This window comes from Coregonus clupeaformis, chromosome 19, assembly GCF_020615455.1.
Source record: "Coregonus clupeaformis isolate EN_2021a chromosome 19, ASM2061545v1, whole genome shotgun sequence".
Classification (NCBI taxonomy): domain Eukaryota; kingdom Metazoa; phylum Chordata; class Actinopteri; order Salmoniformes; family Salmonidae; genus Coregonus; species Coregonus clupeaformis.
Window position 1 is genome coordinate 52,527,585 of NC_059210.1, and position 20,287 is coordinate 52,547,871.

The 20,287-nt window shown below is 44.2% G+C and overlaps 1 protein-coding gene across 1 annotated transcript in view; it reads right to left on the reverse strand.

Moving 5' to 3' along the window:
- The window catches only part of LOC121532247 (inositol 1,4,5-trisphosphate receptor type 2-like), a 149,846-nt gene that overhangs the window by 53,851 nt on the left and 75,708 nt on the right, over positions 1-20,287 (reverse strand). The window contains exons 38-43 of the mRNA XM_041838078.1: positions 15,966-16,071; positions 15,251-15,438; positions 13,867-14,059; positions 3,814-4,076; positions 3,182-3,382; positions 1,122-1,232 (exon numbers count right to left, since the gene is read on the reverse strand). Coding sequence (XP_041694012.1) covers positions 1,122-1,232; positions 3,182-3,382; positions 3,814-4,076; positions 13,867-14,059; positions 15,251-15,438; positions 15,966-16,071 — 1,062 coding nt within the window. The remainder of the gene's footprint in view (positions 1-1,121; positions 1,233-3,181; positions 3,383-3,813; positions 4,077-13,866; positions 14,060-15,250; positions 15,439-15,965; positions 16,072-20,287) is intronic.

Consider the following 20,287-nt stretch of genomic DNA (forward strand, 5'->3'; position numbering starts at 1 on the left):
GGAAAAATACGTTTTAAATGGTCATCCAACTCGGAATTCCAAGTCGGGAACTCGGGCCTCTTTCTAGAGCTCCGACCTGAAGATCACTGACGTCATGATTCAACCTGGTCCCTTTCCCGCTCATTACCTACTGTTCTGACTTAGTGGTGCACATGTAGCCTATAGCCTGTTTGAGAGAAATGTCATCATCGAATATTGTAAGAGCTTTCATTGTCTGATTATATGCCCCCTTCATTTATCCTAAGGTTCTGACTTGGTGTACCAGGGAGAATACTGTAAGAACGGCCCATGTTCTGAATTCTGTCGCAGTACACTTTAAAAGTGCTGAACAAATAGTTATATTGACTACATCCGTCCTAGCTCGCTCATTAATGTCTTAATCTACGGATTGCCTCTTATCTGCTCGTCGTCCCCTTATATAGTCCCCCATAGTTTGTACATCTCAATTGTCAGTAGAAACCCAATTTCTTTAAGCAAGTCAGCCATATCAGCTATGTCTTTTTAAAAGGCAGTTAACGAGGCTGAATGAACTGTTTCGCTGCCAGACAAGGCTCCGCTGATAGTCAGTTGTAGCAGTGGTAAGGTGTTGGGACAGCTTAATGTAGGCCCTAACAGTTTGTGGGCACCGTTTGTCACTGTTATAGTGCAATTAATGTATTGTTTAGTGTTGTGTCGTGTTGTGTAGTGGCTTTGCTGGCATGCATCCTAAAAACATTGGGGGAGTTTGCCCCACCAAGATTTAAATGCTAAAATCTCCATTCCACTGAGGAAAGACATTTGTTTCCTATGAAAGAAAGGAGGAAAGAAATGCAGTGCATTCCTCCCTCACCCTGAAGTCTCAGCAGATATCACCTCGTAAGGCCATAACCACACAAGGACAAATGGGACTTTTAACAAGAAAGTGACTCTCAAATGATTGCCATTGATAGTGACAGCATCGTGTGTGTAGCATGAATGGCCCACTCATATAGGGCAAGATGGGATACCTATACAGTAATCGTCTAGGTATAATGAACTATTCTCTGCTGCTTATCCAGCCGTTGACTTGCACTGAAAGCTCTCCAAGGGCTCTTGTAGGGGTGTGGGTGTGTGTGTGTGTGTGTATGGAGAGGCATGCTAACCTTGAGTTCTAGCACCAGGTCCATTCGATTCTTCCCCAAGGGGTTGATGGAGTTGACTATCAGAGCTATGATGATGTCGATGCCGTTGGACTCGTGCTTGGCTATACAGGACTGAGACAACAAGAAGTTAGTTAGTGAGCGGAAAACAATTAAAAATGAGAACAACTTTCCATTGGAGGTATAATAGTGAAACAAAAAATTGGCAAGATTTAAATAGGTAGTTCAAATGACAACACCCAACACCCTCGACAATAAGCTAAAACTTCAAAAAAGTGAACTATCCCTTTAATTAAGATGTTTTAGAATCAATTAGACAATACTATTGTCAGTCTGGCAGGATTGTAGGTCAATAGTGTAACTTCCCAACCACTTTATAAATTTACATGGTTCACATCTTACTGAACACCCCCACATATTTGCTGTACATTCATTCCAATGGTTTACATGGCTACGCTTGGACCACAAACTCAAATGCATCTTCCATGGTAAAGTAAGCACAGCAACATTATGGTTTTCTGGTGTAACCGTTGAGTGACCCCAGGCCAAGAGGAAATCCTTGTGGTACGACGGTGACATATCATTTAATTTGGGTTAACTAGTCTCACGCAGTGATATTGGGTTGAGGTCGAGTGATTGTGGAGGCCAGGTCATCTGATGCAGCACTCCATCACTCTCCTTCTTGGTCAAATAGCCCTTACACAGCCTGGAGGTGTGTTGGGTCATTGTCCTGTTGAAAAACAAATGATAGTCCCACTAAGCGCAAACCAGATGGGATGGCGTGTCGCTGCAGAATTCTGTGGTAGCCATGCTGGTTAAGTGTGCCTTGAATTCTAAATAAATAACAGACAGTGTCACCAGCAAAGCATCCCCACACAATCACACCGCCTCCTCCATGCTTCATGGTGGGAACCACACATGCGGCGATCATCTGTTCACCTACTCTGCGTCTTACAAAGACATGGGAGTTGGAACCAAAAATCTCAAATTTGGACTCATCAGACCAAAGGACAGATTTCCACCGGTCTAATATCCATTGCTCATGTTTCTTGGCCCATCAAGTATTTTCTTCTTACTGGTGTTCTTTAGTAGTGGTTTCTTTGGAGCAATTCGACCATGAAGGCCTGATTCAAGCAGTCTCCTCTGAACAGTTGATGTCGAGATGTGTCTGTTACTTGAACTTTAAACATTTATTTGGGCTGCAATTTCTGAGGCTGGTAACTCTAATGAACTTATCCTCCGCAGAAGAGGTAACTCTGGGTCTTCCTTTCCTGTGGCGGTCCTCATGTGAGCCAGTTTCATCATTGCGCTTGATGGTTTGTGCGACAGCACTTCTTGAAATTTTCCGGATTGACTGACCTTCATGTCTTAAAGTAATGATGGACTGTCGTTTCTCTTTGTTTATTTGAGCTGTTCTTGACATAATATGGACTTGTCTTTTACCAAATAGGGCTATCTTCTGTATACCAACCCTACCTTGTCACAACTGATTGGCTAAAACGCATTGGGCGGCAGGTAGCTTAGTGGGTAAGAGCGTTGTGCCAGTAACCGAAAGGTCGCTGGTTCTAATCCCCGAGCCGACTAGGTGAAAAATCTGTCGATGTGCCCTTAAGCAAGGCACTTAACCCTAATTGCTCCTGTAAGTCGCTCTGGATAAGAGCGTCTGCTAAATGACAAAAAAAAAAAAAAAAAAAAAGAAATAAAGAAATTCCACAAATTAAATTTTAACAAGGCACACCTGTTAATTGAAATGCATTCCAGGTGACTACCTCATGAAGCTGGTTGAGAGAATGCCAAGAGTGTGCAAAGCTGTCATCAAGGCAAAGGGTGGCTACTTTGAAGAATCTCAAATATATAATATATTTTGATTTGTTTAACACTTTTTTGGTTACTACATGATTCCATATGTATCATTTCATAGTTTTGATGTCTTCACTATTATTCTACAATGTAGAAAATAGTAAAAAATAAAGAATAACCCTGGAATGAGTAGGTGTGTCCAAACTTTTGACTGGTACTGTATAGTTTTTGGGGTGACCTGGTTGGTAGTGGTGGTCCCCTACCTGGTTCTCATGGCAAGGCCCCTGGCAGTACTCTGTGATTGTCTCCAGGGTCTGCCGGACAAGGTCCACGTTGCCCTCATTGATGTAGAGGCCCAGCAGGCCCAGGCCTCCTGTGGTGCTGCCACACATGATGTCCAGGAACTGCAGCGTCTCACACACCAGGTTGTAGTTCGTCTTGTTGTTCTGGTTCCGCAGGAAGTTCTGGATTCAGGGAGGAACCAGGAGGGGAAGAAATGTGGTTAATATTCATAGGATACTAGTATGACCTCCTATCTGTGTGTGAGCACAACTGATCTGGGTTTATAGCAGGGTGTGTCAAAATAAAGTCATGCCTTTCAGAATAAAACCGTGAGACAGATATTGACAATAATACCCGGTTGTTGAAAATGACAATGATTTAGTCTCAGAATCAAATCTGTTTCCTCAAATGCAGTAGGCCTACCTGCTAATCCTTGTTGACATGATTCACTTATGATTCATTATTTACTCATCATGTGAACATGGTAAACACCATGAAGTTCAGCTTGTGGTTAGAGGAACTGTGATCTCCCAATACAGTGCCTATATGCTGGTGACAAATCCAGTTTCCCCTCTGGGGATCAAGAATACGTTTATTCAATGTAATTCAATACCTGCAGGTTCCTGTTGTGGTTCTCACAGAGCAGCTGGAGGTATCGCAGGATAGGCTTCATGATGGTGATGGCCGGGCTCATCTGGGTCTCTTCCTCTCTCTCCTCGCCCCCTCCCCCGGGCCCCTCACCGGCCTGGCCATCCAGCACCTCCAGGTCTGTGTCCAGATCCTTTCGGAAGGAGACAAAGGCCTTGGAGGTGGCAGAGGACGCCTCCTTCAACTGGCCACGCATGTCGTCTTTCATGTGAAGGGAAGAGTCTTTCGCTAGAGGAGGAGGAGGGGAAGGGGTGGGTCACTGAACGGTTGCACAATTCTAGAAACAATCCGAAACATTCACAGGTTTTCCAGAAATTCTGAGGATTTCTGCTGACTACGGTTGGAGGGTGATTTACTTTCAAGTCAGACAATTTCGCAGTGGAATTAAAATTAATTATCTTTGTCTTTATTATGGACCAGCAAAATTAAGGCAGTTATACATTTTAAAAACATAACAATACATTTATAACAGATTTCACAACATACAGTGAGGAGCAGCATCGGCTGAATCCGTGACAGTATCATTTGATTTATTTATTGATTTATTTGATGCAAAATATTTTTGTTGTTGTTGAAACAAACAAGAAATAAGACAAAAAAAACAGAACACTTGAGCGTGCATAACTATTCACCCCCCCCCTCCCAAGCTCTGTGGAGTGTACAGCTTAAAGTGGTCCTATGGACAGATACTCCAATCTCCGCTGTGGAGCTTTGCAGCTCCTTCAGGGTTATCTTTGGTCTCTTTGTTGCCTCTCTGATTAATGCCCTCCTTGCCTGGTCCGTGAGTTCTGGTGGGCGGCCCTCTCTTGGCAGGTTTGTTGTGGTGCCATATTCTTTCCATTTATTAATAATGTATTTAACGGTGCTCTGTGGGATGTTCAAAGTTTCTGATATTTTTTTATAACCCAACCCTGATCTGTACTTCTCCACAACTTTGTCCCTGACCTGTTTGGAGAGCTCCTTGGTCTTCATGGTGCCGCTTGCTTGGTGGTGTTGCAGACTCTGGGGCCTTTCAGAACAGGTGTATATATACTGAGATCATGTGACAGATCATGTGACACTTAAATAAAGTCCACCTGTGTGTGCAATCTAATTATGTGACTTCTGAAGGTAATTGGTTGCACCAGATCTTATTTAGGGGCTTCATAGCAAAGGGGGTGAATACATATGCACGCACCACTTTTCCGTTATTAATTTTTTAGAATTGTTTTAAACAAGTTTTTTTTTTCATTTCACTTCACCAATTTGGACTATTTTGTGAATGTTCATTACATGAAATCCAAATAAAAATCCATTTAAATTACAGGCTGTAATGGAACAAAATAGGAAAAACGCCAAGGGGGATGAATACTTTTGCAAGGCACTGTATTAAGTGTGTGCCCTCAGGCCTCTACTCTACTCTACTACCACATATCTATAACACAAAATCCATGTGTACGCGTGTACAGTGCGTATGTTATTGTGTGTTTGTATGCATGTGTCTATGTTTCTGTTTCTGTTGCTTCACAGTCCCAGCTGTTCCATAAGGTGTATTTTTATCTGTTAATTTAAATCTAATTTTACTGCTGGCATTAGTTACTTGATGTGGAATAGAGTTCCATGTAGTCATGGCTCTATGTACACTACCATTCAAAAGTTTGGGGTCACTTAGAAATGTCATATATGAAATGAGTTTGAATAGGAAATATAGCAAAATGCATAGGAAATGTAGTCATTGACAAGGTTAGAAATAATTATTTTTTATTGAAATAATAATTGTGTCCTTCAAACTTTGCTTTCGTCAAAGAATCCTCCATTTGCAGCAATTACTGTCATGCAGACCTTTGGCATTCTAGTTGTCAATTTGTTGAGGTAATCTGAAGAGATTTCACCCCATGCTTCCTGAAGCACCTCCCACAAGTTGGATTGGCTTGGTGGGCACTTCTTACGTACCATATGGTCAAGCTGCTCCCACAACAGCTCAATAGGGTTGAGATCCGGTGACTGTGCTGGCCACTCCATTATAGACAGAATACCAGCTGACTGCTTCTTCCCTAAATAGTTATTGCATAGTTTGGAGTAGTGCTTTGGGTCATTGTCCTGTTGTAGGAGGAAATTGGCTCCAATCAAGCGCTGTCAACAGGGTATGGCATGACGTTGCAAAATGGAGTGATAGCCTTCCTTCTTCAAGATCCCTTTTACCCTGTACAAATATCCCACTTTACCACCACCAAAGCACCCCCAGAACCATCACATTGACGCCACCATGCTTGACAGATGGCATCAAGCACTCCTCCAGCATCTTTTCATTTGGTCTGCGTCTCACAAATGTTCTTCTTTATGATCCGAACACCTCAAATTTCGATTTGTCTGTCCATAACACTTTTTTCCAATCTTCCTCTGTCCAGTGTCTGTTCTTTTGCCCATCTTAAAATTTTATTTTTATTGGCCAGTCTGAGATATGGCTTTTTCTTTGCAACTCTACCTAGAAGGTCAGCATCCCAGAGTCACCTCTTCACTGTTGACATTGAGACTGGTGTTTTGCGGGTACTATTTAATGAAGCTGCCAGTTGAGGACCTGTGAGGTGTCTGTTTCTCAAACTAGACACTCTAATGTATTTGTCCTCTTGCTCAGTTGTGCACCGGGGCCTCCCACTCCTCTTTCTATTCTGGTTATAGCCAGTTTGCGCTGTTCTGTGAAGGGAGTAGTACACAGCGTTGTACGAGATCTTCAGTTTCTTGGCAATTTCTCGCATGGAATAGCCTTCATTTCTCAGAACAAGAATAGACTGACGAGTTTCAGAAGAAAGTTATTTGTTTCTGGCCATTTTGAGCCTGTAATCGAACCCACAATTGCTGATGCTCCAGATACTCAACTAGTCTCAAGAAGGCCAGTTTTATTGCTTCTTTAATCAGCACAACAGTTTTCAGCTGTGCTAACATAATTGCAAAAGGGTTTTCTAATTATCAATTAGCCTTTTAAAATGATAAACTTGGATTAGCAAACACAACGTGCCATTGGAACACAGGACTGATGGTTGCTGATAATGGGCCTCCGTACGCCTATGTAAAAAATCAGCCGTTTCCAGCTACAATAGCCATTTACGACATGAACAATGTCTGCACTGTATTTCTGACAAAAAAATTGCTTTTCTATCAAAAACAAGGACATTTCTAAGTGACCCCAAACTTTTAAACGGTAGTGTAGTACTGTGCGCCTCCCATAGTCTGTTCTTGACTTGGGGACTGTGAAGAGACCTCTGGTGGCATGTCTTGTGGGGTATGCATGGGTGTCCGAGCTTTGTGCCAGTAGTTCAAACAGACAGCTCGGTGCATTCATCATGTCAATACCTCTCACAAATACAAGTAGTGATGAAGTCAATCTCTCCTCCACTTTGAGCCAGGAGAGATGCATATTATTAGCTCTCTTTGTACATCCAAGGGCCAGCCGTGCTGCCCTGTTCTGAGACAATTGCAATTTTACTAAGTCCCTCTTTGTGGCACCTGACCACACGACTGAACAGTAAGTCCAGGTGTGACAAAACTAAAGCCTGTAGGACCTGCCTTGTTGATAGTGCTGTTAAGAATGCAGAGCAGCGCTTTATTATAGACAGACTTCTCCCCATCCTAGCTACTGTTGTATCAATATGTTTTGACCATGACAGTTTACAATCCAGGGTTACTCAAAGCAATTTAGTCTCCTCAACCTCCTCAATTTCCACATGATTCATTACAAGATTTAGTTGAGGTTTAGGGTTTAGTAAATGATTTGTCCGAAATACAATGCTTTTAGTTTTTGAAATATTTGGGACTAACTTATTCCTACCCACCCGTTCTGAAACTAACTGTAGCTCTTTGTTAAGTGCATCGCAGTGCTAACTGTGCCACTAGAGATCCTGGTTCGAATCCAGGCTCTGTCGCAGCCGGCCGCGACCGGGAGACTCATGGGCGTCGCACAATTGGCCCAGCGTCGTCCAGGGTAGGGGAGGGAATGGCCGGCAGGGATGTAGCTCAGTTGATAGAGCATGGCGTTTGCAACGCCAGGGATGTGGGTTCGATTCCCACGGGGGGCCAGTATAAAAAAATTAATGTATTCACTAACTGTAAGTCGCTCTGGATAAGAGCGTCTGCTAAATGACTAAAATGTAAATGTAAATGTAAGTGTTGCTGTCATTTCAGTCGCTGTGGTAGCTGATGTGTATAGTGTTGAGTCATCCACATACATAGACACACTGGCTTTACTCAAAGCCAGTGGCATGTCATTAGTAATGATTGAAAAAGGTAAGGGGCCTACACAGCTGCCCTGGGGAATTCCTGATTCTACCTGGATTTTGTTGGAGAGGCTTCCATTAAAGAACACCCTCTGTGTTCTGTTAGACAGGCAACTCTTTATCCACAATACAGTGAGGGAAAAAAGTATTTGATCCCCTGCTGATTTTGTATGTTTGCCCATTGACAAAGAAATGATCAGTCTATAATTTTAATGGTAGGTTTATTTGAACAGTGAGAGACAGAATAACAACAACAAAAATCCAGAAAAACGCATGTCAAAAATGTTATAAATTGATTTGCATTTTAATGAGGGAAATAAGTATTTGACCCCCTCTCAATCAGAAAGATTTCTGGCTCCCAGGTGTCTTTTATACAGGTAACGAGCTGAGATTAGGAGCACACTCACTAAAGGGAGTGCTCCTAATCTCAGCTTGTTACCTGTATAAAAGACACCTGTCCACAGAAGCAATCAATCAATCAGATTCCAAACTCTCCACTATGGCCAAGACCAAAGAGCTCTCCAAGGATGTCAGGGACAAGATTGTAGACCTACACAAGGCTGGAATGGGCTACAAGACCATCGCCAAGCAGCTTGGTGAGAAGGTGACAACAGTTAGTGCGATTATTCGCAAATGGAAGAAACACAAAATAACTGTCAATCTCCCTCGGCCTGGGGCTCCATGCAAGATCTCACCTCGTGGAGTTGCAATGATCATGAGAACGGTGAGGAATCAGCCCAGAACTACATGGGAGGATCTTGTCAATGATCTCAAGGCAGCTGGGACCATAGTCACCAAGAAAATAATTGGTAACACACTACGCAGTGAAGGACTGACATCCTGCAGCGCCTGCAAGGTCCCCCTGCTCAAGAAAGCACATATATATGCCCGTCTGAAGTTTGCCAATGAACATCTGAATGATTCAAAGGAGAACTGGGTGAAAGTGTTGTGGTCAGATGAGACCAAAATCGAGCTCTTTCGCATCAACTCAACTCGCCGTGTTTGGAGGAGGAGGAATGCTGCCTATGACCCCAAGAACACCATCCCCACCGTCAAACATGGAGGTGGAAACATTATGCTTTGGGGGTGTTTTTCTGCTAAGGGGACAGGACAACATCACCGCATCAAAGGGACGATGGACGGGGCCATGTACCGTCAAATGTTGGGTGAGAACCTCTTTCACTCAGCCAGGGCATTGAAAATGGGTCGTGGATGGGTATTCCAGCATGACAATGACCCAAAACACACGGCCAAGGCAACAAAGGAGTGGCTCAAGAAGAAGCACGTTAAGGTCCTGGAGTGGCCTATCCAGTCTCCAGACCTTAATCCCATAGAAAATCTGTGGAGGGAGCTGAAGGTTCGAGTTGACAAACGTCAGCCTCTAAACCTTAATGACTTGGAGAAGATCTGCAAAGAGGAGTGGGACAAAATCCCTCCTGAGATGTGTGCAAACCTGGTGGCCAACTACAAGAAACGTCTGACCTCTGTGATTGCCAACAAGGGTTTTGCCACCAAGTACTAAATCATGTTTTGCAGAGGGGTCAAATACTTATTTCCCTCATTAAAATGCAAATCAATTTATAACATTTTAAACCTACCATTAACATTATAGACTGATAATTTCTTTGTCAGTGGGCAAACGTACAAAATCAGCACGGGATCAAATACTTTTTTCCCTCACTGTATAGCAGGGGGTGTAAACAGACTATGATCGATAATGTCAAAAGCCGCACAGAACTCTAACAAAACAGCCCCCACAATCTTTTTTGCATCAATTTCTCTCAGCCAATCAGTCATTTGTGTAAGTGCTGGGCTTGCTGAATGTCCTTCCCTATAAGCGTGCTGAAAGTCTGTTGTCAATTTGTTTACTGTAAAATAGCATTTTATCTGGTCAAACACAATTTTTCTCCAAAAGTTTACTAAGGGTTGTTAACAGGCTGATTGGTCGACTATTTGAGCCAGTTACGGGGTCTTTACTTTTCTTAGGTAGGGGAATAACTTTGGCTTCCCTCCAGGCCTGAGGGCACACACTTTCTAGTAGGCTTAAATTGAAGATATGGCAAATAGGAGTGGCAATATCGTCCGCTATTATCCTAAGTAATTTTCCATCCAAGATGTCAGACCCCGGTACTTGTCCTTGTTGATTGACAAGAATACTTTTTTTCAACTTTTCCACACTTACTTTACGGAATTCAAAATTACAATGCTTGTCATTCAATGAATGATGGAGCGGCGTTTGCCTTTATGTCCAAAATTTCATTTAAGGTGCTCCAAAGCTTTTTCCTATCATTCTTTATGTCATTTATCTTTGCTTCATAGTGTAGTTTCTTCTTCTTTTTATTCAGTTTAGTCACATCAATTTGCAGTACGTTTGCCAATCGGTTGTACAGCCAGACCTATTTGCCATCTCTTTTGCCTCATCCCTCTCAACCATACAATTTTTCAATTTCTCATCAATCCATGGGGATTTAACCGTTTTTACAGTCATTTTTTTAATGGGTGCATGCTTATTAGTAACTGGGATAAGCAATTTCATAAATGTGTCAAGTGCAGTGTCTGGTTTCTCGTCATTACACACCACAGACCAACAAATATTCTTCACATCAACAACATAGCAATCACTACAAAACGTATTGTATGAAGAAACATTCAAAGTTCTTGAAATATTCTGGATTGACTGACCTTCATGTCTTAAAGTAATGATGGACTGTCGTTTCGCTTTGCTTATTTGAGCTGTTCTTGCCATAATATGGACTTGGTATTTTACCAAATAGGGCTACCTTCTGTATACCCACCCCCTACCTTCTGTATACCACAACACAACTGATTGGCTCAAACGCATTAAGAAGGAAAGAAATTCCACAAATGAACTTTTAAGAAGGCACACCTGTTAATTGAAATGCATTCCAGGAGACTACCTCATGAAGCTGGTTGAGAGAATGCCAAGAGTGTGCAAAGCTGTCATCAAGGCAAAGGGTGGCTATTTGAAGAATCTCAAATATTACATATATTTTGATTTGTTTAACACTTTGTTGGTTACTACATGATTCCATATGTGCTATTTCATAGTTTTGATGTCTTCAAGATTATTCTACAATGTAAACAATCGTAAAAATAAAGAAAAACCCTTGAACGAGTAGGTGTGTCCAAACTTTTGACTGGTAGTGTATATTATCAAACATTTCACACCTTATCCAGATACTGACTGTTAGCACTTGGTAGTCTATAGCAGCTTCCCATCAGAATGGGCTTTAGGTGAGGCAGGTGAACCTGTAACCATATTACTTCAACAGTATTTAACATGAGATCCTCTCTAAGCTTTACAGGAATGTGGTTCTGAATATAGACCGCAACATCGCCGTAATTGGCATTTCTGGCTTTTCTGTAAATGTTATAACCTTGTATTGCTACCACTGTATCATCAAAGGTATTATCTAAGTGAGTTTCAGAGATTGTCAGAATATGAATGTCATCTGTTACTAGCAAATTATTAATTTCATGAACCTTGTTTTTAAAGCTACATATGTTAACGTGGGCTATTTTTAACACTTTTCTGGGATGCTTGATTATTTTTCTTGCTTTACTGGGAAGCTTTGCAGAGGTAGACATACTCAGGTTATTTGTATTAGTGCAGGGTCAGCTGCACACAGTGGACTTCCTACTAGGGCACACCACCTCAGTGCTAACAGTATTACTTTGGTTCATAGGCATATGATTATTGCATACAATAGCTGTAGGATCAGCAGAGGCATTCCGGGCAGTAAGAGGGACATAAATTAGGTTATTTACATTGTGTCTTCCAACGCCCCTAGGATAATGTACATTTGCTGAATCATTATGACAACTCAGCGACACAATGGTAGGGATTAAATGAGCTGGTCTTGGGTCATTGATAAGTCATTGTCTCAACGCAGCCTTACAATGCTGTGAAAGGATCAAGTAACCCAAATGATTTGGGTGGATCCCATCCTCCTTGTAATACAAGCTTTGTTTCCAGAAGGTATCAAAATTGTCAATAAATGATACACCCACAGAGCTGCAATAGTCTCGTAGCCAGTTATGGAGGGCTAAAAGTCTGCTGAACCGTTCAATGCCATGATTTAGGGAGGGCAGAGGGCCAGATATTATGGTGCGTTTGTTGGTGTCAAGTAGAGACCCAATCAGTTCTTTAAAATCCATCTTCAGCTGTTCTGAGCTGCCCTTCATAATGTCATTTGACCCCACATGAACCATGACAGTATCAGCCCCCGGTGACTGACTCACAGCCTCGGGAAGCAACCTGGTGATATCCTGAACTTTTGCCCCAGGAAAACACAAAGTCTTTGCCCCAGGTACAGATATATGCCTCACCATGATATGAAAGTGTCACATAATTTTTCGATCATGTAATCACTTGAATTTCAATTCCCTTCCTGACCTGATAGTACTGTATTGAAATGAAATGGACCACAACCCTGCTACTCACTATGAGCCAATCCATTCCCATGATTGTTTTCAATGCTTCCCCCCCAGTCAAACTGACATGAAATCTTATCAGTCAAAACAACCACTTTTTTGTAATAATTCCTAAATCACTGCGACCCCTCTGACAACGGGTTAACTGTGTAGTTGGGGATTTTGGTGTATCAAAACAACATCTGGATACAACGGCCCTTTGATAGACTTAGTGTTGTGGCCCCTCACATGGCCCCTGACATGTGACCGCAGGCATGGGGGCGAAACAGGAACAGGGAACCACAGAATCACTCCACAGTGTTCAGAGGTCAGTGAAACTACAGGGGAAACCACACAGATTTACACTGTTTTTACTGTAGTCACATTGCTAGTTAAATGGGTTAATGACCTCGGCCCAGAGAGATCAACTGGCGCCTAAGGTATGATGTCAGCACAGAGAGAAATGTGAGCGACCTTTGACCTTATGAGTCACTATTACTATGTAGTCCAGGCTGGGGTTTTAAACCTTTGAATGACAATGCATATACTACACTGTATTACTGTCACTGTATATTACAAACTACACAGGTGCACTTGATGCACTACAAATGTGCATTTGAATAAAAGCAAATTTACATTATAGGCCTATTATCTGTATGTCTGCATTGAGAGCTCTTTTCCCATCTCAGTGGCCTAAGCACCATCATCTCCATGGAGACCTGTAGGCTCATGTTCAGAGCATGACCCCTCATGACCATTATGACTCAGCATCTTTAAAACTTAACTCCCTCTTCACCTCTCATCCTCCCACACTCCTCCCTGGTCCCTCACTATTTAACTCTCTCAACCTTCCACACCAAACTTCAGTCTGTGGAGTCTATGTAGATTTTACAATATCTGCTGCATCACAGACATGTCTGTTTCCCATGAAACAAGGGGAAGGCCAGTAAGGAGGGGAAAGACTGCAGCTGGAGAACTGAATGAAGAATATGTATTGGAATCAAACAAAATGTATTTATCCACAGTGGGGAAATCTAGTTTTCCACCAACAGCAGACAACATTCCAGACACACAAGTGTACAGTCAGGTCCAAAATTATTGGCACCATTGATAAAGATGAGCAAAAAAGACTGTATAAAATAAATAATACAAATAATACAAATACTGAGCTATATTGTATGCAAAAAAAGTGCAAATGTATGTTATTTTATACTAATACAATTGCTCAGAGAAAGAGATTTTGTTTAAGAAGTAATATTTTTTTTATCTCTAAAAGCTAGGAGTCAAAATTGTTCTAGTCATTATATTTATATGTAGACATAGAAAGAACATACCTGTTTTCCTGAGCCGGATGCCACTGTGACTGACGTCGATGTCCTCCTCTCTCTTCCTGCAGGTGCTGACCTCGAACATGTTGACGGACACGGTGGCCCGGATCTCTTGCTGGGCCAGACGCATGCGGTCGTAGAACACCTTGAAGAAGCGCTCTGACTTCTTCTGCTTGTGCAGCTGGTGGTAGAACGAATTCTGAGGGGGGGGATGTAAACGACCCATCAGATAGTTGATAAACACTTGTATCGGAGTGTGTGAGTCTGTGTGTGTGTGCCCATCAACCTGAATCTCGTATTTACGTATCTGACTGAGCCTACCCCCTCCTCACCCACCTGTATCTGACTGAGCCTACCCCCTCCTCACCCACCTGTATCTGACTGAGCCTACCCCCTCCTCACCCACCTGTATCTGACTGAGCCTACCCCCTCCTCACCCACCTGTATCTGACTGAGCCTACCCCCTCCTCACCCACCTGTATCTGACTGAGCCTACCCCCTCCTCACCCACCTGTATCTGACTGAGCCTACCCCCTCCTCACCCACCTGTATCTGACTGAGCCTACCCCCCTCCTCACCCACCTGTATCTGACTGAGCCTACCCCCTCCTCACCCACCTGTATCTGACTGAGCCTACCCCCTCCTCACCCACCTGTATCTAACTGAGCCTACCCCCTCCTCACCCACCTGTATCTGACTGAGCCTACCCCCTCCTCACCCACCTGTATCTGACTGAGCCTACCCCCTCCTCACCCACCTGTATCTGACTGAGCCTACCCCCTCCTCACCCACCTGTATCTGACTGAGCCTACCCCCTCCTCACCCACCTGTATCTGACTGAGCCTACCCCCTCCTCACCCACCTGTATCTGACTGAGCCTACCCCCCTCCTCACCCACCTGTATCTAACTGAGCCTACCCCCTCCTCACCCACCTGTATCTGACTGAGCCTACCCCCTCCTCACCCACCTGTATCTGACTGAGCCTACCGTCTCCTCACCCACCTGTATCTGACTGAGCCTACCGTCTCCTCACCCACCTGTATCTGACTGAGCCTACCCCCTCCTCACCCACCTGTATCTGACTGAGCCTACCCCCCTCCTCACCCACCTGTATCTGACTGAGCCTACCCCCTCCTCACCCACCTGTATCTGACTGAGCCTACCCCCTCCTCACCCACCTGTATCTGACTGAGCCTACCCCCTCCTCACCCACCTGTATCTGACTGAGCCTACCCCCTCCTCACCCACCTGTATCTGACTGAGCCTACCCCCCTCCTCACCCACCTGTATCTGACTGAGCCTACCCCCTCCTCACCCACCTGTATCTGACTGAGCCTACCCCCTCCTCACCCACCTGTATCTGACTGAGCCTACCCCCTCCTCACCCACCTGTATCTGAGTGTTTCCCCCCCGCAGCAGGGCATTGCCTAGCAGGATGCTCTCCTGGAACACGCGATCGTTCTTGGTGCTGACGATGAGGTCTATGACCAGCTCTGAGGCTCCCTCGCTGTCCAGCAGATACTGGATGTCCACCATACTGCTGCTCGGCTTGTCAGAGTCCTGGACCAGAGAGCCACCTGCAGATAGATAAGATAGATGAATAAATAGATGGATTGGAATGGGGGAAATGGGAGGACATGATTTGGAACAGAACTGGGTTCAAATACTATTGAGCTTGTCTGGCTTAATGGACAAATGGAATAGTAGCAAAAGCGGATACCCCACCCACCTGGCACACCAGGCAGTCTCAAGCAAACGCTAAAAGTAATTGAATGATATCAAATAGTATTTGAATCCATGTCTGATTTGGAACCGAGGGTTTGTATGTGTATGTCTTATATCCTCTTATAACTGTCAATAATAAATAATAGCCCATGATTACAGCCTATGAGGAAATAATAACCTATGATTACAGCCTATGAGGAAATAATAACCTATGATTACAGCCTATGAGGAAATAATAACCTATGATAGCCTATTAGCCTATGACCACGGGCTACCAGTAAACAATACTACAATAATGCATGTTATCTGCTCACTCCCCCCAAGTAACAGGGAGTATTGTTAAGGTGTAGTTGGGGTTATTCGGAGTCATGTTTAGTACCTCCAAAGCCTCCAGCCAAGCTGTTCCCGCTCCCAAACTCTGATTTGGAAAGAAGCCTTTGATTTCCAAAGTAGCGAGTGAGGAGAATATTCCTTAACACGTTTCCCTGCGGGAGGAGAGAAATGGAAAATATTAAATCCACACCAGAACGTGTCTGTTTTATGCCAGACAGAAACATGCACACAGGCAGGCACACACACTTTCTCACTCATTACGTGAGGTCCGCTCATTGTTTGTGCCTCCCATCAACAGTCAGAGACACCAAAGAAAAACATATTTTCCATGCTTATTCAATCATGACACAAAGGTTGCATCCCAAATGGCTCCTGTAACCATTATAGTGTGCTACTGTTGACCAGAGCCCATAGGGAAATATGGTGCCATTTGGAACACAGACATATTCATAGTCTTTCCATGTATCAGAGTTTATTCATAGAAGACAGCTTTTGCCATAGATACAGAATGACAACACCATGTCGGCCATATTGAGTGTGTCCATGAGGGTGTAGTCCAATTGTCGTGGTCCGAGGGGCCTTGGCCATTGTAGGAATTAGGTTTCTATGGCTTTTACATCTGGTGAGACGAGATGTCACCTGCCTTTTCACTTTACACAACTCTGTGGTACATCCTACACACATGCTGTACACTGTGGCCATACAGCGCCAATACTCCGCTAATGGTGTCATATAATAAGATGACCTCACGAGTGAGAGCGTTACATAAGCAACATGGATTGATGTAATTGTTCAAATCGCATTGTAGGATGAAGCGACTTCTTCCTGTGAGAGAGAAAGAAAGAAGGGGAAGAAGGAAACTGGAGCTGAGCTGAAGGTACGGTGTGCTAGGAACTGATCCTGTGCTTCCCGAGGGAGAACACACAAGGAAGACTGTGTGTGTGTGTGTGTGTGTGTGTGCGCGTGTGTTACATAACACCTGGTGCCTTCTGGGAAATCACGAGGGAAGGCAGACAGGGAGAGCGGAGTTGTTCTCTCTCGCCCTTTAAGTTTGCCTCTCTGGGTAGAGACTCCCCCACTTGTGACCTTTGCCCTCTAGAGAGAGCCACTGAAATAATCGCCCCCTCTCTCTGATTGTATAATATGTGAGTGTGACTGACTGTTAAAACCCGTCTGGCAGGTAGAAAACATGTATGCTCCAGAGGCTCACTCCTTTTTACCACCAATATGTATTATGTAAGAGCACAGCAAATGAGGGATGGAGGGAGAGAGGGATTGATGGAGGGAGAGAGAGAGGGATTGATGGAGGGAGAGAGAAAGGGATTGATGGAGGGAGAGAGGGATGGACACAGGGGTCAGCCCGTTTCCATGGTAAGTACCACAGAGAGCCATGTCATGACAAATGACCGATCTTTCTCGCATGGGATACCACAGAGAGGAGGAAAAAAACTGAAAGGTAAAAGTGAAGTTGATCAAACGAAAAGTCCAGAGAAAAGTTATTTTGAGCTGAAGCCCTTCAACTAAGTGTTCTGAGGAAAGAAGCAGTATTCTGGTGGAGAGAGAGCACGTGCAGCTGATGTTCCCCATCTCAGTAAACACTAACTCATCTGCAGTCAGCACTGACGGCTGTCTGAGAGCGGAGTCTCGCACACATAGGTTTGCACACACAAACACAGACACACACAGACCCTTCATGGATTGCAGGTGATGATATCAGTGAGCCAACTCGGCTCATTCCCACTCAATCAGACATATAGACATGTACACACAGAGTGCAAACTAACACTGAGCTGTCTTTTAAGGCAACTCAACAGCAATATGTTTCCTTTTGATTGACTGCAGACGGAATTGTGTTTGACGTTAACATTTCCCACTTTTCTAAAAAGAGACATCTGTCTTGCGCCATTCTTTCACACATCCTAAAAGAGAGGTAGAGTGCAGCAGGCAGGGTGTTCGAGGTGTGGGGCTCCCCAGTCTTTCTCCCTACCTCCCCTCCCTCCCTGCCTAGATGCCTCCCCCTCAGGTGATGCAGTCTGCTGGCCAGCTCTGCAGAGGGAGGAGGAGAAAAGAGCAGGATAGAGAGAGAGAGAGAGCGCGAGAGATAGAGGACGGAGAGCCGTGCCAGCCTGAATCATCTGTCTGCTGCTGCATGGAGAGAGAGGGAGGGATGAGGGGAAGAAGATCTAGCTGTGTGGGTTTTTAAAATGTGCGCCGGCACGCCAAACTGCGGCTCTGGGTGTCCAAGTTGGGGATGAGCAGTTCGCCAAAACCTCTCTCCGCCCCCCTAACATTTTACATTGACATTTTAGTCATTTAGCAGACGCTCTTATCCAGAGCGACTTACAGTTAGTGAGTGCATACATTTTCATACTGGCCCCCCGGGGGAAACAAACCCACAACCCTGGCGTTGCAAGTGCCATGCTCTACCAACTGAGCTACAGGGGACCGACCTAATTCAACCACCCCTCCCTCCCTCCCCTCTCCATACCTCCATCTCGTCTGCAGATGTCTCCAACTCTGGCTGGGCTGCAGAAGAGAGGGAGGGAGAGAGAATTTGGGCTGAGCACACCTCTCCTCCATGCTTGTTCAGGAGGCCTCACGTCTCAGGCAGGAGGCTTGGAGTAGAGCCCCAGCCCAGACAGACACAAAGCTCCAGGCTCTCAGGGGAAGCTAGTGAAAGCAGAGCCCAGAAACAGAGCACACTCTCTGGGTCAGACCATGGTCAATTATAGGTGGTACTACTGAGGCCCGCCAGTGAGGGGAAAGTTAGAGAAGATGCAAGGACAAATTTGGCTGAAAAGTTTTCTTGTTTGTGGAAAGTGTAAAAGTCTCACCACAACAGACTAAAAGGTCTCACAGGCCAGGGCTCTTATTCATAAGCACTCCTACTCGCTTTATGAATATGGGCCAACTAATTTAGAATCAGTTTTGCAGATTACATCAGAATGAATAAGATTTTATGGGTAGGGGGGGATCTGATCCTAGATCAGCACTCCTACTCTGAGATGCTTAGTGAATACAGGCCCATGTGTCTATTGATAGCAGAGGGAAACACTGGTCTAGTGTTACACTACAACGTGTGTGTGTGGCTCCTGTTAAGGTGTTTCCACATGTCTGAGTAAGAGCAGAGACAGGAGGCAGGGTGGATCAACTTACAGTAACTATGATTGGAGGGAATACAGTCTGTGTGTAACCGGCCCTCTGGTGTACTGTATCATAGCCTATACTTTAGTAACCGGGTGAATAATGCTCTCGATCCAATACCAACCATGAGAAGCACTGAAAGGAAAAGCAGAACATCAGAGGATGTTCAATGCCAGATCATTCAACAGATCGTTCGATTAAGCATTATTTCCCATGCTCCATGTTTTTCTTAAATCTTTTAGTCTGAGAACATAGGAAGTTTACAAACAAAACTCAAACCCAATTCAACTTACTATAGGCCTACAGTACATATGTACATGCTCTTTATTTCCATAAGAAATTGGTAAGATGTGATCTATTATAAAGAGAATCACTAATGCATCACATTTCATATCATAACATTGTTATGAAATGCAGCCAACGTCCGATATTTCCTATTAATTAGTTAACAGCCAAACACCACCCTCTCAGCCGAAAACCAAACAGAAATCAAATGAAAGCTGAGTGAACATCCTGCCCATCCATATCACCTAGTTGTGAGACGCTGCTTCAAAAGGCAGGCTTCCTTTCACAAAGGGAGAGGAAAAATCTATGCAACTAAAATCTCTTCCTGTTTGGGCATGAACACTATAGCAACTCTATAGCAACACTCCAGCTACCTAATAGCAACGTTACAGCCATCAGAGCGGCTGTGAGGGAGTCTAAAACACGATGATGGGAGCTGTTAGGGATCAGTACTGCCGTTGCTTCCTGGACAAGAGGACCTTAGTCTTCATCCTTTCTGTTGCTACCTCTATCTTTTCCTTGCTTTATTTTCTGTCTCGCTCTCCCTTCTTCCTCAGTGGACCCTGCCTGCACCCCACTCTCTAGCTGCAGTCCTGCAGAACTCCACTCCCTTCACGTGGCAGATGACTCGCCCGTTCTCTGCCAGTTTCACCATTATACCGACAACGGCAAATTGTTCTCATTTTAAAGTGTTTTCCGCTCACGAACTAAGTAAATTCTTGTTGTCCCAGTCCTATATAGCCAAGCACGAGTCCAACGGCATCGGCATCCTCATAGCTCTGATAGTCAACTCCATCAACCCCTTAGAGAAGAATAGAATGGATCTGGAACTCAAGGTTAGCATGCCTCTCCACACACACACACACACACACACTTTTCCTTATACCGTCTCAAAGCCCATTGTCATACTCCTCGCTACCATTTTAAATTATTTCTCCC